This window comes from Nanorana parkeri, unplaced genomic scaffold, assembly GCF_000935625.1.
Source record: "Nanorana parkeri isolate BGI_ZX_2015 unplaced genomic scaffold, ASM93562v1 scaffold305, whole genome shotgun sequence".
NCBI classification, from domain to species: Eukaryota; Metazoa; Chordata; class Amphibia; order Anura; family Dicroglossidae; genus Nanorana; species Nanorana parkeri.
In genome coordinates, this window is record NW_017306573.1 from 964,773 (window position 1) to 979,798 (window position 15,026).

The window sequence follows — 15,026 nt, forward strand, 5'->3', positions numbered from 1 at the left end:
CTAAGAAGTCCGACGTGGTGAGGCATCTGAGGGTCCACACGGGCGAGAAACCGTTCCCGTGCGCCCGTTGCGGGAGGTGCTTCTCACAAAAGTCCTCCCTGCTCAACCATCTCCGGCTGTACATCTGCGAGAAGCCGTATCCATGCTTTATATGCGGGAAGCGGTTCGCCCAGAGATCGGACCTCAGTAGACATCAGGAGATGCACCGAAGGAAGAAGACATCTCCGTGGTCAGAATGAAGGGAGCTCTGGTTCCCACCACAGTTCCTCCCGGCAAAAGGCCATTTTTTAAAAACTTTCTGACAAGGACAAAGGATTGCCGGCTGATGCAAGATGCATTGGCCAACGTAGCAAAGACAAAGCCGTTTTTAGGCCCCAAAAGCAGGAGATGTTTTTCGGACGGCTGAAAATTCTGTAAAAAAATTAGGGAACTATCTACATAGGAAGCTTGTGTCACATTCAAATGTAACAATGATTCACATGAAGGAAGAAAGGGGTATTTAGTGAGGGAGGGTCTGAAATGTTCAGGTTTTTATTGTTGATGGTGTTCCCATGGATCGGATCTCCTGTTGTGGTAAGTACATGGGAAGTAAAGGGCAATAAAACCCCAATAGACCTTCTCCAGTCCATCCAATAACACAAATATCTTTGGTGTGGGTTGGGCTTGGACAAATTTCTGAAATCTTTCTTCCAAAAGCCCATCCACTCTTATAGACCTGAAGTTCTCAACCATGGTGGGACCACGGCTCGTGAAACTCTTCCAAAACCTTCCATGCCCCAATAGAAACGCAAACGTTTAGCTCCCCATACAATAGAAGAGTGGAAGTGCAAAATATGAGTTACTGTAATTTCAATAACAGTCAGTGTACCCATTGCACTCCTTACCGCTAAATCCTTGATGAATGGGTTGGGTGCATCAGTAGTCGACGGATGGTCACCGTCCAGGCAACTGGACTGTAATTTCAATGACACAATGATAAAAGTCTATCTGTCTGTGTCAGTGGGATATTGGGCCTAGTGAACCCCAGGAAAAATAGTCCTTCAAGTAATTGGTGTCAGTGGGATAGCGGCCACCAGGGAAGAATAGCTCCCCAAATCATTGGTGTCAGTGGGATAGCGGCCACCAGGGAGGAATAGCTCCCCAAATCATTGGGATAGTAACCCCAGGAAGAATAGTCCTTCAAATAATTGGTGTCAGTGGAATAGCGGCTTCCACAGCAGAGTAGCTCCATTAGTGTCAGTAGGATAGTGGCCCCAGAGAAGGATAGCCCCCCCAAATAATTAGTGTCAGTGGGATAGTGGCCACCAGGGAAGAATAGCTCCCCATAACATTGGTGTTAGTGGGATAGTAGCCACCAGGAAATATAATCCTTCAAGTAATTGGTGTCAGTGGGATAGTGGTCACCAGGGAAGAATAGCTCCCCAAATAATTAGTGTCAGTAGGATAATGGTCAGCAGAGAAGGATAGGGGCTATCCTTCCCTGGTGGCCATTATCCTGCTGACAGTAAATCATTGTTGTCAGTGGGATAGTGGCCACCAGGGAAGAATAGCTCCCCATAACATTGGTGTTAGAGGGATAGTAGCCACCAGGAAAAATAATCCTGGTGTCAGTGGGAAACCCCAGGAAAAATAGATTTTCAAGTAATAGGTGTCAGTGGGATAGTGGCTACCAGAGAGGTATAGCTCCCCATTTCATTGGTGTCAGAGGGATAGTGGCCACCAGGAAATAATATCTCCCCAATTCATTGGTGTCAGAGGGATAGTGGCCACCAGGGAATAATAGCTCCCCATTTCATTGGTGTCAGGGGGATAGTGGCCACCAGGGAAGAATAGCTAACCAAATCATTGGTGTCAGTGGGATAGTGGCCACCAGGCAAGAATGGCTCCCCATTTCATTGGTATCAGTGGGATAGTGGCCACCAGGGAAGAATAGCTAACCAAATCATTGGTGTCAGTGGGATAGTGGCCACCAGACAAGAATGGCTCCCCATATAATTGGTATCAGTGGGATAGTGGCCACCAGGCAAGAATGGCTCCCAATTTCATTGGTATCAGTGGGATAAGGAACTTCAGGAAAAAAAATAGTCCTTCAAATCCTTGGTGCCAGTGGAATAGTGGCCCCAAGTGAAAAATATCCACTCAAATCATTGGTGTCAGTATAATAATGGGCCCTAGGGGAGATCTTAAATAATGGTAACCAGTGGTGGTACTTAACTCACCTGAAGACAGAAAACATCACTGTCCTCAGATAAAGACTGACAATCCCACCAGTTACCCACTAGCGACCAGTCTAATGACTCCAGAACTATTTTCGGATCCACTAGGTGCAGATCAATCCTCCCACGAAACAATTTCAGCCCGGGTATGTTCATTCCAAAAAAGTAGTAGTAGTACCCTGGCTTTTTAAGTGATACAGCAGGCGAAGGCCCACCGGTGAATCTTCGTGACCTCCGATGAGCCAGTCCGAACTTGTTGGAGCAAAGAGGAAGCCTGGCGGGCTGAGAACCACTGTTATAGACCACGTCCATCTTCGTGTTACCTGATCAACCCTCAACCTCTTCTGGGTAGTCAAGAGGAACCTAAAAAGACATCAACGTGGGAAGCTGAGGGACATAGACCATTGAAGGGTCACATGGTCAGGACCACACAGAATCTTGGCGTTGAATCGTGGTGGTACCGCAGATTTTTTTTTTGTAACAAGGGTAATTAACTGGCGTTATCCGTCTTCAGATGACAGGAACTTTGGTAGATAAGATGGATGATATAATATAGATGACCTGCTGAGAAGCTTCTTCTTCAGGCCGTTGGGCCTACAAAGGTCAGGGACCACTGGCCTTGAAATACGGGAAGAGAATCGATACACTGGAAAAGCTGTAACGTGTTTAGTATGTCAGAAACTGTCAATAAAGTATAAGCTGGTTGTTTTGTTTTATTGTATTGCTGTTGTTGTTACTCGTGTTGTTTGTTAGTGCAAGACCTTCACAGTGAGCATAGAATGTAGGCTTGTCTGTAAAGGAGGACAGGCCAGCAGAGAGGAGGCCATCACCAGGGTTGTCCATTTATTAAACCTCAATAATGGAGAGGGATTAGAACCTTGTCAGGCTTTTATTGCTGTCTGTGTCCTCTTCAGGGCGATTCACCCCCTCCATTCATCGCGGTGACCACTGGAAGTGAAAGAAGATCCCGAATTATGGGTTGTCACCAGAACAGTAATAGATGGAAATTCTTACATTGGGGGCACTAATTCTGGTGACCTGCTGACCAGGGATTTCCCTCATTTGAAGGGATGTCCTCTCACTTCCTGTTGTGAGTATGGGACAGGAAGTGAAGGGAAATCGCCCCCAATGGGAGACAGATGGCAGATTGGCCTCAAATACTAATGTGATTTCCTACAAATAAGATAAGTGATAAGAGGAGAAAAGGGCTGGAGAGAAGCGCGGGGAAGGCTTTTCAAGGACGCACATAGGCATCCATGGGAGGAAAGCTGTGATCCTGATAGAAAGGGTCATAGGTCATTCTTCCCATATGAGAAGCCCCCCTTCAATATAGAAGTCCCCTGTCCCTTTATCATTTTTTTAACATTTAAATTGTAAATTTTTTATGTATTCATTTGTTTCACTTCCTGGTGATGTAGTCAGGGCCTCACAGCTGCCCCCAGGCTATGTCACGAGTGCCTTCCAGGGAGATCTTACCTGATCTCGCGCATGTGTTCTACAACATCTGGTGTAGCTTGTTATCGACAATTGCAGACGTCATGGGTGGCCCGGCAAAGAGAATGAGAAAGAAGCCGTCCACCAGTGATGTTATTTTTATAAATGATGGTGCGGGATGTGGAGCCCGGGTGGGAAGGACCAGTGGGAAGGGGGTAGTCTAATGAAGACAGCTGTGTGTTGCTATTTATAAGTTTATTGGTTTCCTTAAATCCATCTAGCTTGGCTAGGGTTGCCAACTGTTTGGAATTCACCAGGACAGTCTGTGTTTTGAGTCCTGTGTGTGCTGTGTCCGGGTTTCAGGCCAGCTGAAACCCGGACACAAGATGTCACGATGTCAGGCAGGCAGGAGCAACCACGGGGTCTTGGTGTTCCTGCATCGAGGAGGCATGGGACATGGAGGGGCGCTGCAACTTGGGGAGCAAGCATGTGTCTGAAACACAGGGTGCATAAAAGTCTTACAGGGCACACTTTCCTGGCTGTCTCTCCTGGCTGTCTCTCCTCACTCTCCCTTGGCTGTCTCTCCTTACTTTCTCTTCTGGCTGTCTCTCTTTGCTCTGTTCCCTGGCTGTCTCTCCCTTCCTCAGGCTGTCTCTCGCTTTCTCTCCTGGCTACCTCTCCTTGCTCGGTTCCCCTGGCTGTCTCTCCTCTCTCTCTCCCCTGGCTGCCTCTCCTTGCTCTGTCCCCTGGCTGTCTCTCCTCTCTCTTCCCTGGCTGTCTCTCCTTTCCCCTGGCTGCCTCTCGCTCCCTCTCCTGGCTGCCTCTCCTTGCTCTGTCTCTCCTCTGGCTGTCTCTCCTCTCTCTCTCTCTCCCCTGGCTGCCTCTCCTTGCTCTGTCCCCTGGCTGTCTCTCCTCTCTCTTGCCTGGCTGTGTCTCCTCTCCCCTGGATGTCTCTCCTTTCCCCTGGCTGTCTCTCGCTCTCTCTCCTGGCTGCCTCTCCTTGCTCTGTCTCTCCTCTCTCTCTCCTCTGGCTGCATCTCCTCTCGCTCTTCCTTGGCTGTCTCTCATTCTCTCTCTTCCTTGGCTGTGCCTCCTCTCTCTCTCTCTCCCCTGGCTGTCTCTCCTCTCCCCTGGATATCTCTCCTTTCCCCTGGCTGTCTCTCGCTCTCTCTCCTGGCTGCCTCTCCTTGCTCTGTCTCTCCTCGCTCTCTCCTCTGGCTGCCTCTTCTCTCTCTCTTCCTTGGCTGCCTCTCCTCTCTCTCCTTGCTCTCTCCTGGCGGCCTCTCCTCAGTCTCTCTCCTGGCTGCCTCTCCTCTCTCTCTCTTCCTTGGCTGTCTCTCCTCTCTCTCTTCCTTGGCTGTGTCTCCTCTCTCTCCCCTGGCTGTCTCTCCTCTCCCCTGGTTGTCTCTCCTTTCCCCTGGCTGTCTCTCGCTCTCTCTCCTGGCTGCCTCTCCTTGCTCTGTCTCTCCTCGCTCTCTCCTCTGGCTGCCTCTCCTCTCTCTCTTCCTTGGCTGCCTCTCCTCCCTCTCTCTCTTCCTTGGCTGCCTCTCCTCCCTCTCTCTCCTGGCTGTCTCTCCTCAGTCTCTCTCCTGGCTGTCTCTCATCACTCTCTCTCTTGGCTATCTCCTGTAGTCTCCAAGAAAAAAAAGTTGCTGCATGACGCTAGAGTGTTTGGGTGCTTGAAGAAAAGGTGGCCACCATAAGCTTGTTCAATGTGTTAAGGGGATGATAGATCAGAGGTAAACAGTCCGGGGAACAATGGGTCTGAATTGAAACAAATTTACATCAAAGACACTGAATTCCTCCTCAAGCGCCCTATTGGATCCTTCCACATAAATCCCTCAGCTACGGTCGATAATGTATAAAATGGTCACTTCATGTTTCACCAAAAATAGTCTTGGTGATAGATCAAGGGGTGGGGGTTCTCCATATTTATCATGGTGATAAAGGAGCTCAAAACTCCTTTGTGCTCGTATTGTGGTCTGTATGTAAATCAGTACTGGCAGGGAGTAACATCAATGGCTTCATTTACACTTCCTGTCTCTTCACCTTTCACCCTGGAATGTCCTGTCTTTTCACCTTTCACCCAGGAACTTCCTGCAATCAGAAGTCTGTGTTCCAGCTGACTTCCTGTCTTCAAGAGCGGAAGCAGCCATCTTGTCATGGTCCACATTACTCTATAGAGAGAGGGTTGGAGCTGAAGTGTGGGGCCCCAGGACTCCATTTTTTTAAGCCTTGGTATCTTTTGTTTCCACAGATTAACGAGGAGGAGAGATGAGGTGTCAGAGATGGAGGAGCGGCTGATGGGCCACTTTGAACACTAGAGGTTGAAGCATCTGGGGGTGACAAGGGGCTGGCGGGCATATTTTCATGGTCAAACAAAGTAATGGGAAAGTTCCCCAGGACTATAACTCCCAGAACCCCTCGCTGCAGCTGCTCTGCTTCCCGTTTGGTGACCAACCTGCAGGAGCTGAGTTTGTGGACTGAGAGTCTCCGGGAAGAGGTAACTTTCATTAACATGATTTGCAGCGGTGATAATATTGTTGTGTTATAAAGGTTACACCTAAACTTGGCTAAACGCCTTCAGTTCCCTCTTAAAAGTACAACCTGTACGTTATAAGACGATCCTTAAAGCCAGCGGTCTTCTGCGCCGTATGGCGCTCAATGTGCGTACGCCGCCATCTTCAGCTGCCAAGGGTACCTGCCCCCATGCAACTTAAAAGCAGCATTCCGGGCCATACGTCCATTAGTATGTTCTCCAAAAAATGGCTGAAGTCCTTGTGCTACTCATACCGACCCGTCGTTGTACTTGTTGTAAGTTATCCATCTGCACAAAGCATTCTAATCCACAGCTCTGGTAGTGTCGTATTGCCTGCGCTGGTGTTGGGTGACGTCAGGACTCTCACAGAGTTGCCTCCTAGGAAAATGGGAATATTGGGAAATGGAGGGAGTAGTGCCGTGTCTGCTCTCCCCTCACCACCACTGACGGCTACTATATTCCATGGAGAAGGAATGGCCACTCAGCGATCCTGATTTTCCACATGTGTATGACTGTTAAAGATACCGGGACCCCCATCAGCAGTAAGTGACCCTTTACAAAGATGGTGGATGTTTTCTGAGCTTTACGTAAAAGTTATGAGGGTTGCAATATTTAGATGGAACAGGAAGCTCTGGTGGAGAAATCTCAGGGGTCCCCAAGATATACTGGGGTCCCCAAGAACTACTGGGGTCCCCAAGACATATAAGATGGCGGCACGCCTGTAATACAACCATGAAATATGTTTTAGATGGCGCTGATCTTTAAACATGTCTTTATTATTCAGGGGCTCCATGATGGAGAAGGATGGAAGTCACGTGACTGAAAGGATAATAAACCTCACCCTGGAGATCATCTACCTGTTGACCGGAGAGGTGAGGAGGATTCTGGGAGGTCACATGACATAACTCCTATCTCTATTAATAAAACACAGACCTGACCGGAGAGGTGAGGAGGATTCTGGGAGGTCACATGACATCACTCTTATCTCTATTATAAAACACAGACCTGACCGGAGAGGTGAGGAGGATTCTGGGAGGTCACAGTCTATATTTATTGATATATTGATGTCTCAATGTACAGGATTACACGGTAGTGAAGAAGACATCTGGAGAGCATTTCACTACGCACAATCATTTATGTGGCAGGAGCAGGAAGGAAAAAATTAACAACAAAAAGATTCTTGAAGTCACCCAGAAGATCATTGAGCTGCTGACGGGAGAGGTGAGCGGCGCCGGGAATTCTGGGACATGATCCAGTAACAGACAATGGATGTGCCTTGATAATGACCTCATACGTAACCAATAGGAGTTCTCCATATACCAACAGGAAGTCATAGTTTGGTTACGCAGCCACCACACAATAGTACTTGCAGAGGGATGGACACTAAATTGACTCCTTCCTTGTACGCCATTTCTGACAGGACACCCACATAGCATAGGATGTTCTCAAAAGGAATTCCAAAGACTTCTTTAGGTGGAACCTAATGGTCCAACTCCTGTTGGTGTTCCCAACCAGTAGAGGGACATTTGGGCCACAGGGGGGCTAAGCCTAGGGCATAACCTTTCCACACCACACCAGGGTTGCAACCAGTGGACAAGACTTCTTGATAATGTCATGGTGGACCTCTGGTGATTGATGTCTTCTCTTGTAAGGTTCAAAGAGATCTTTTTCTGCTGTTGCCTTGTGTGGGGGCTGTCAGTTTTTTCAGAGTACTTTCCCAATGGAGCTATAGCCCTCAGAAAGAAAGTGTTTTCATGAATAGTGCAACAATAGGTCTTCATTAGAGTAGATCTTGATAGAGTGGGGAAGGGTTGGTACCTCTGTCATTGGCACCATCAGGAAGGTTTCATTTTGCTTCCTGCGCCAGAGGCATGGCTGGAAGTGAGTGGAAATCTTCTCAACGTGAGGAAAAATCCCAACTTTGAGAGTTGCTACCATAAAATGGTGTCCCCATCAGGAGGTTCCCCATTCCACTCCTGTTCAGTAACTAACATAACATTTTGGATTGCCCCTTATAGATGGTCACCAGGAAAAATTGATAAGGAAGTGCCAAAAATTGATGGAGGTTCTATCCCATCTCCAATCTAGGGCATAACCTCTTCACACCACACCAGAGTTGCAACCAGTGGACAAGACTGCTTGATAATGTCATGGGAGGACCTGTGGTGATTGATGTTATTTCTTGAAAGGTTCATAGAGATCTTTGGGCTACATTTTAACACATGTACTTGTTCTCCGTGTAGGACTGGGATCATGTAGAGGGACACAAGGACATCAAGAATGAGAACCATCAGACTTTCACATTATCGGGTAAGAGAAGACTTCATTGTAAGCAACTACAAAGGAATCCCCACCCATCAACAACACGCATAAACAACATATTCAGTCTGTATGTGTTTTCTACAGATGTATCCAGTAACTGGAACCCACCAGAGAGATATCCCCGTCGTCTGTATTCCCGGGATTCCAAACAGGAACATCATGAGATCCCTCACCGTTACCAGGTAGATCCTGAGGGCCTCACAAAAAGATGACGGAGACTCATCTTGTGGTTTTGCCCACTGCTTCTTCTTGATCTGTTAAACTTTGTGTTGTATTTTGTAGGTTGAAGACCTGGTTGGTATTAAAGTAGAAATCGTAGAGGGTGAAGAAGATTCGTATTTAAGGGGTGAACAGCCATGTTTGGAGGAGGACAGCCCAACATTTATCATTCCAGGTGAGCAGTACTTGAAAAATCCAGAAAAAAAAAGTTAATAGGTTCCTTTTGTTGACTGACCCTGGTCGGCCATGTTCCAATATACATAAGCTGATCACCCCAACCAAAGGTGTTTTTTGAATGCCACCTTCTTCTCATAGATGGTCACTACAGCCAGACGGCCCCAGACAATCCTCCGATGTTATTGTCCTATTTGAAGGCAGAAGATGCAGACAGTGCGCCAAACTCTGAAGGAGACAACTCTGTTATTCCAAGTCTACATCCCGGACTTCGCGGGGCGAATAGCCCCTCTTACCCCGCCGATCCAGAATGTATTCCAGATCGAGTCATCACGCGGACACAGGCAAGACCCAAAGACAAGATCTACCCTTGCTCGGAATGCGGCAAATGTTTCACCCACATCTCCAACCGAATCCGGCACATGAAGATCCACAAGGGACTGAAGCCGTTCGCTTGCTCCGAATGTGGGAAGTGTTTCGCCCGCAAGTCGCACGTCGCCGAGCACCAGCGGATTCACACGGGAGAGAAACCCTTTTCCTGTCCGCTGTGCGGGAAGTTCTTCAAGCACAAGTCCCACCTGGTCATACACAACCGAACCCACACAGGGGAAAAACCCTTCATGTGCCGGAACTGCGGCAAGTGTTTTGCACAGAAAGCCAACCTCCTCTATCATCAGAGGGTTCACGTCGGTGGGAATACCTGACCGCTTTTCCGAGGGAGTTTGAAGGATCAGTCCACTGGAAGGGCTTGCCCATGGAGAACCCAAGGCCTCTCATGCTCATTTAAAAGGGTGGAGCTATTCATGTTCTCACGCACTGTAACAAACACCCTTCTGGGTTTTTGTTTTTCCTGCACGTTGGCGGTCAGGCAGCTCAAGCGGAGCGATCTGCCTTTTGCCTACGGTGCCAGGCATTTAGCAACCGAATGATGTAACTGATCATTGTGGTACTTTCATGCCAGCAACAAATGTGTCATGAGTGACTGTATTAAGGCGTGGCGTTGGCTTATTTGCACACCATTTAGGAATGAGCATACGTAAAACGGTGTTTTGGCTTTATCAGGTTTATGGAGGGAGAAATAGGACAAAAAGGACCTGCGAAGGACTCCGGTTAGTAGTAGAAAAAGGTTTTCTAGCCTTTGGGGAAGATGTGTGTGTGTGTGTATATATATACATATATATACACATATATACACACACACATTATATATAGTCCCTGTTGGTATATAAAGATCAACTTTATCCCGTTTTAATATTTCTACTATAACTAATAAATAATTTTCTGGTATTTTTCAGCAGCCGGCCTGATTACTTCCTCCAAGAAGGAAACTTTTTACATTTGATACGGCTGACAACAAAAAAGTGGGCTTGTCGGGTTTTTTATCGATCCATATTTGGACACATTGGGCGAAGGCCCTTGGTACTTCGTTTGGAGGCGTGGCTAAACGCTAACACAGCCAATGGTGGATGCAGGAGGACGTTTTCTGTATTGTGAGACATGTTTTAGGAAAAACTCCACTTTTGCTTAATAGCCGCAACTGTATATATAATATATATTGTAGGGATGCGCCGAAATTCTTGCCCGAGTGCTCCGATACTTACCCCCGATACTGGACCTTCCGATCAGAGGGAGATTTCCTCTGACCGCCATTGCCGCGAGGGAACATGGAGCCGGCTTCCCGGCCAGTCAGGAATTAATGACTCACTGCCTGGGCTTCCACATTGGCCATGCTGTTTGTGGCCGGGTCTGAAGCTGATTGGCTGGGAAAACCAGCTCCCTGTCCAATCGGCATCGAGCTGGTCAAACAGCATTGAGCTGGCTTCCTGATTGGCCAGGAAGCAGGCTCCATTCTGTTTAGCCAGCTCGATGTGGATTGCCTGGCTTCCTGGGCAATCAGCATTGAGCCAGCCAAACAGCATGAAGCCGGCTTCCCAGGCAATCAAGAAGCCGGGCAGCAGGTAATGACACGCCACCCGGCTCCCAGTATCGGTACTCGGTATCGGCGAATACAGAAAGATAAAAATCTGTACTAGATACTAAAAAACTGGTATCGGTGCATCCCTAATATATTCAGTAGGGATGCACCAACATTTCGGTCAAAAATGGTACTATGGCTCCCTCTTGGAGCCCAGTTGGCCGCTGCCAGTTATATTGCACTTTCTGGATTGCAGTTTTTGTACTGTTGTGCCTTTGGTCATGGATCCCGGTTGTTGCATGGGACAGTAATTCAGCTTTCTTTCTGTATGTGTTAGATGGAAAGACCCACGGCCTATTTTATATTCTCTCGCTTTTTCTTTGTATATAATATTTGCACTGCTGCGCGGGTCTGGAAGGGTTTTGCCTGGTTCCTGTTTGTATTTCTTTTAAGTAAAGTTCGATAAAAATGGCCGCAAATGTCATGCATCCCCAGCTGCTCTCCTCCCCGCTGGGCATCAGTCTGTGTGCCCTCTGATCTTCACTGCTCCCTCCTCTGTCTGTGTTGGCAGAAGCAGCGGGATCAGAGGGGACACAGAGCTGACCCAGCTGCCGGTGTCCATCATGGAGGAGAGGAGCTGCTAGGAGGCCGAGTGGGGTGATGTGGCGAGGAGAGACCTGTCAGAATGCTGAGCGGGGCGGTACGAGGATGAGAGACCTGTCAGAATGCTGAGCGGGGCGGGGCGGGGAGGAGAGACCTGTCACAATGCTGAGTGGGGCGGTACGAGGATGAGAGACCTGTCAGAATGCTGAGCGGGGAGGTGCAGGGAGGAGAGACCTGTCAGAATGCTGAGCGGGGCGGGGAGGAGAGACCTGTCAGAATGCTGAGCGGGGCGGTACGAGGATGAGAGACCTGTCAGAATGCTGAGTGGGGCGGTACGAGGATGAGAGACCTGTCAGAATGCTGAGCAGGGCTGTGCAGGGAGGAGAGAGCTGTACCGAGGCCGAGCGGGGTGGGGTGAGGAGGAGCGACCTGTCAGGATGCTGAGCGGGGCTGTGCAGGGAGGAGCGACCTGTCAGGATGTCGAGCAGGCCTGAGCGATCTGTAGGGACCAGAGGACGGGCCTAGCGGGGCGGTACGAGGAGGAGAGAGCTGTACAGAGGCCGAGCGGGGTGGGGTGAGGAGGAGCGACCTGTCAGGATGCTGAGCGGGGCTGTGCAGGGAGGAGCGACCTGTCAGGATGTCGAGCGGGGCAGTGCGGGGAGGAGAGACCTGTCAGGATGCTGAGCGGGGCTGTGCAGGGAGGAGAGAGCTGTACGGAGGCCGAGCGGGGCGGGGTGAGGAGGAGTGACCTGTCAGGAGGCCAAGTAGGGCAGTGTGGGAGGAGAGCTGAGCTCCTGTGACAGGCGATCGCTAAGTGTTTTTACACAACTGAGGTCATAGTAAGCTTACCATGTACCCAGTTATGAAGAAACAGGAAATGTTTATTTTTTAAAGCCAAGAGAACTAAATTCAAATCCCATGGGGTCAAATGTGGTGGCACAGAGGCACCCTATACAAAATCCAGATCCAAACCAAGGTCAAGGTCCTGTAATCCTGAGAGCAAGTAAAAATACATCCAGTAGACCCATGTGCGTCGGCATTCTTCATCCTTATGATACATGCTTGCATTGAGGAATTCTTTAATTTTTGTGAACTTTAGCTTTTGAGCTTTAACTATAACCCAACTGGGCATATTATACAATAACGCCCACCAGGAACATGGACCCTGGGCTTTTGAGAGATGAATGGCATTAGACTGAAGAACATAACATAATCTTGATGTATATGTTACGGGAGGTTGACCAAAGTGGTGGTACTTTGGCCAAGTGGACTTGAATCTGAAATTTCTTTGGAGCCTAGCGAGGAGGTGGGGCTAAACCAGGTGCAGAAAAATATGGAATTCAGGAGTCAGTCTGTCCAATTCAATTGCCAGCAGGTTTTTTTTTTGGAGCTAGCTCCATTGAGAACACCTAGAGGAAACCTCAACAATGGGCATCTGCTGAATTTTTTAGGACGCATTGGTGACCTGACCCCTGGAATCTGAGTCCTGGGCTAAATACTCACCTCAATCAAGAGAAGCACATGACACCACTAAATCACAGGTACTTGTTTGATGGTACCCAATCCAACGAGGACCTCCTAGGCTGGACAACAGAGGAACATCTTTTTTGATGGTACCCAAGCCAACAAGGACCTCCTAGGCTAGACAACAGAGGAACATCTATTTTATGATGGTACCTAATCCAACGAGGACCTCCTAGGCTAGACCACAGAGGATCATCTTTTTTGATGGTACTCAATCCAATGAGGACCTCCTAAGCAAGACAACACAGGAACCTCTTTTTTTTATGGTATCCAAACCAACAATGACCTCCTAGGCTAGAGGACAGAGGAACATCTTTTTTGATGGTACCCAATCCAACAAGCACCTCCTAGGCTGGAGGAACATCTTTGTATATGGAACAACTACCACGGTGAAGGCTAGCACTCCCACTTTGACCTCCCATAATGCTCTGGAACACTATTTCTGCTCCTCATGGCCTTTTATCTATGTCACCCGAGATCATATCTAGTGCCTTTAGGGTGAAGAGAAACAGGTGCCCACGTGGACCATATCTGGCATCATAGTTTTCATCAATTTCTCGCTGGAATCCCAGTTTAAAGACTACAAATAACAGCGTCAACATGTAAAAGATGGCAAGCATGAAATTTATTCAAAAATCACATTTCCACAATTTACATTTTCTGGTAAAAGAAACCCTCAATTTTTCAAACATTTTCTTGGTTCCAAGCATCCTTTGAGCTTACTCTACAGCAGGACTCTAATTTTTTGGGTCCGTAATTATTTCTGGGTCCTAGTCCCCTTAGCACATGCCTGGTCTGTGTGTGCAGCCTAAACACCTGCTCAGTGCCTGAAACGTGAGACTGTCAGAGCTAGATTCCCATAAGGTGTGCAGATGCTTTAAATTTGCACCTGTGTTGCTCGCTTCTGGTTTGTACCTCCTCTCTTATATCTTCAGCCATCTCAACCAGCTGAGTCTATATATTGCATCTGCTCTCTACCTCCTTACTGTAGCCAGTGTAGGCACATCTGACTGCTCTTAGATTTCAGCTGGGGATCTAGCACAAAGACGGGTTCTTCAGTGGTGGCTTCCCCATCAAAAAGGCACAATTTTGTATCATCTAAACTGATTGGATTTGCTGGCTAAGCCCCACCCACATTCCAAACGCCGGGACTGCTCCTCCTCTTTGTGGAAGTGCTGATGGTTCCTCAGTCGGAATTTCTGAGTGAAGGATTTACCGCACTCCAGACACAAATAGGGCCTCTCGCCCGTGTGAACCCTCCGGTGTCTGATGACGTCCGAGCTCTTAGCAAAGCATTTCCCACAGTCAGGGCACGGGAACGGTCGGTCCCCGGTGTGGACCTTCTGGTGATTAAGGAGAATGGACTTCTGCGTGAAACTTTTCCCACATAAAGTGCAGGAATAGGGCCTGTCCCCCGTGTGGGTCCGCACGTGACGCACAACGTTGGCGTGCGTGGTAAACCGTTTGCCGCAAAAAGTACAGAGGTGCAGTTTATTGCCTCTAAGAGCTTTATGGTGCACAGTTTCCTCGGGGTTAGGGGGACCCGATGGCCAGTCCACACCACAAAGTCCTAGATTACGATCTGGGATCAGGTGGAGCGATTTATCAGAAGACGATTCCTGAAGGATAGATGGAGTGGGTGGTCTATTTAGTCCTGGATGGAGAGGTGGTGTGGCCCGGTCTTCTGTGATGTTATCTTCTCTGTAACAACATGGAGACAATCTGAGATGCCCCTTCAAGGTCCTCCTGCCATCATGTCCGTCTGCTGGGAATAGAATAAAGATCTTTCAATTAACTTACTTCTCACGTTTTCCCAAAAATATTTCTCTAGTGGTGCTATAAAAAAGGAAAGAATAGAGCTTGGCTGACCCTTTGGTTTAGGTACAGAACCCAAGATTGCATTGCTTGAGTTGGTGGTCATATGATCATATTTAACATTCCAAGATAGCAGCATGTGGGTGGGGGGGCTGACTCTGACCTCTGAGTCTATTCTATGCTCCTTTGACCTCTGAGGGTCATTTTACCAAAAAGACAAAACAACAAGACCCCACGAAGGGTGAAATTCTACTGAGAAGGGGGA

The 15,026-nt window shown here is 48.3% G+C and overlaps 2 protein-coding genes and 1 long non-coding RNA gene across 3 annotated transcripts in view; 1 reads left to right on the plus strand and 2 right to left on the minus strand.

Annotated features, from left to right (window-relative positions):
- The window catches only part of LOC108788099 (zinc finger protein 62 homolog), a 949,422-nt gene that overhangs the window by 567,513 nt on the left and 366,883 nt on the right, over nt 1-15,026 (minus strand). The window lies entirely within an intron of this gene.
- The window catches only part of LOC108788076, a 240,035-nt gene that overhangs the window by 52,950 nt on the left and 172,059 nt on the right, over nt 1-15,026 (minus strand). The window contains exons 28-29 of the mRNA XM_018557808.1: nt 14,144-14,374; nt 9,761-9,767 (exon numbers count right to left, since the gene is read on the minus strand). Coding sequence (XP_018413310.1) covers nt 9,761-9,767; nt 14,144-14,374 — 238 coding nt within the window. The remainder of the gene's footprint in view (nt 1-9,760; nt 9,768-14,143; nt 14,375-15,026) is intronic.
- On the plus strand, nt 6,021-7,290 carry LOC108788118. The gene is made up of 3 exons (XR_001941312.1): nt 6,021-6,153; nt 6,974-7,061; nt 7,270-7,290. It is a non-coding gene; the product is annotated as an uncharacterized LOC108788118 (long non-coding RNA).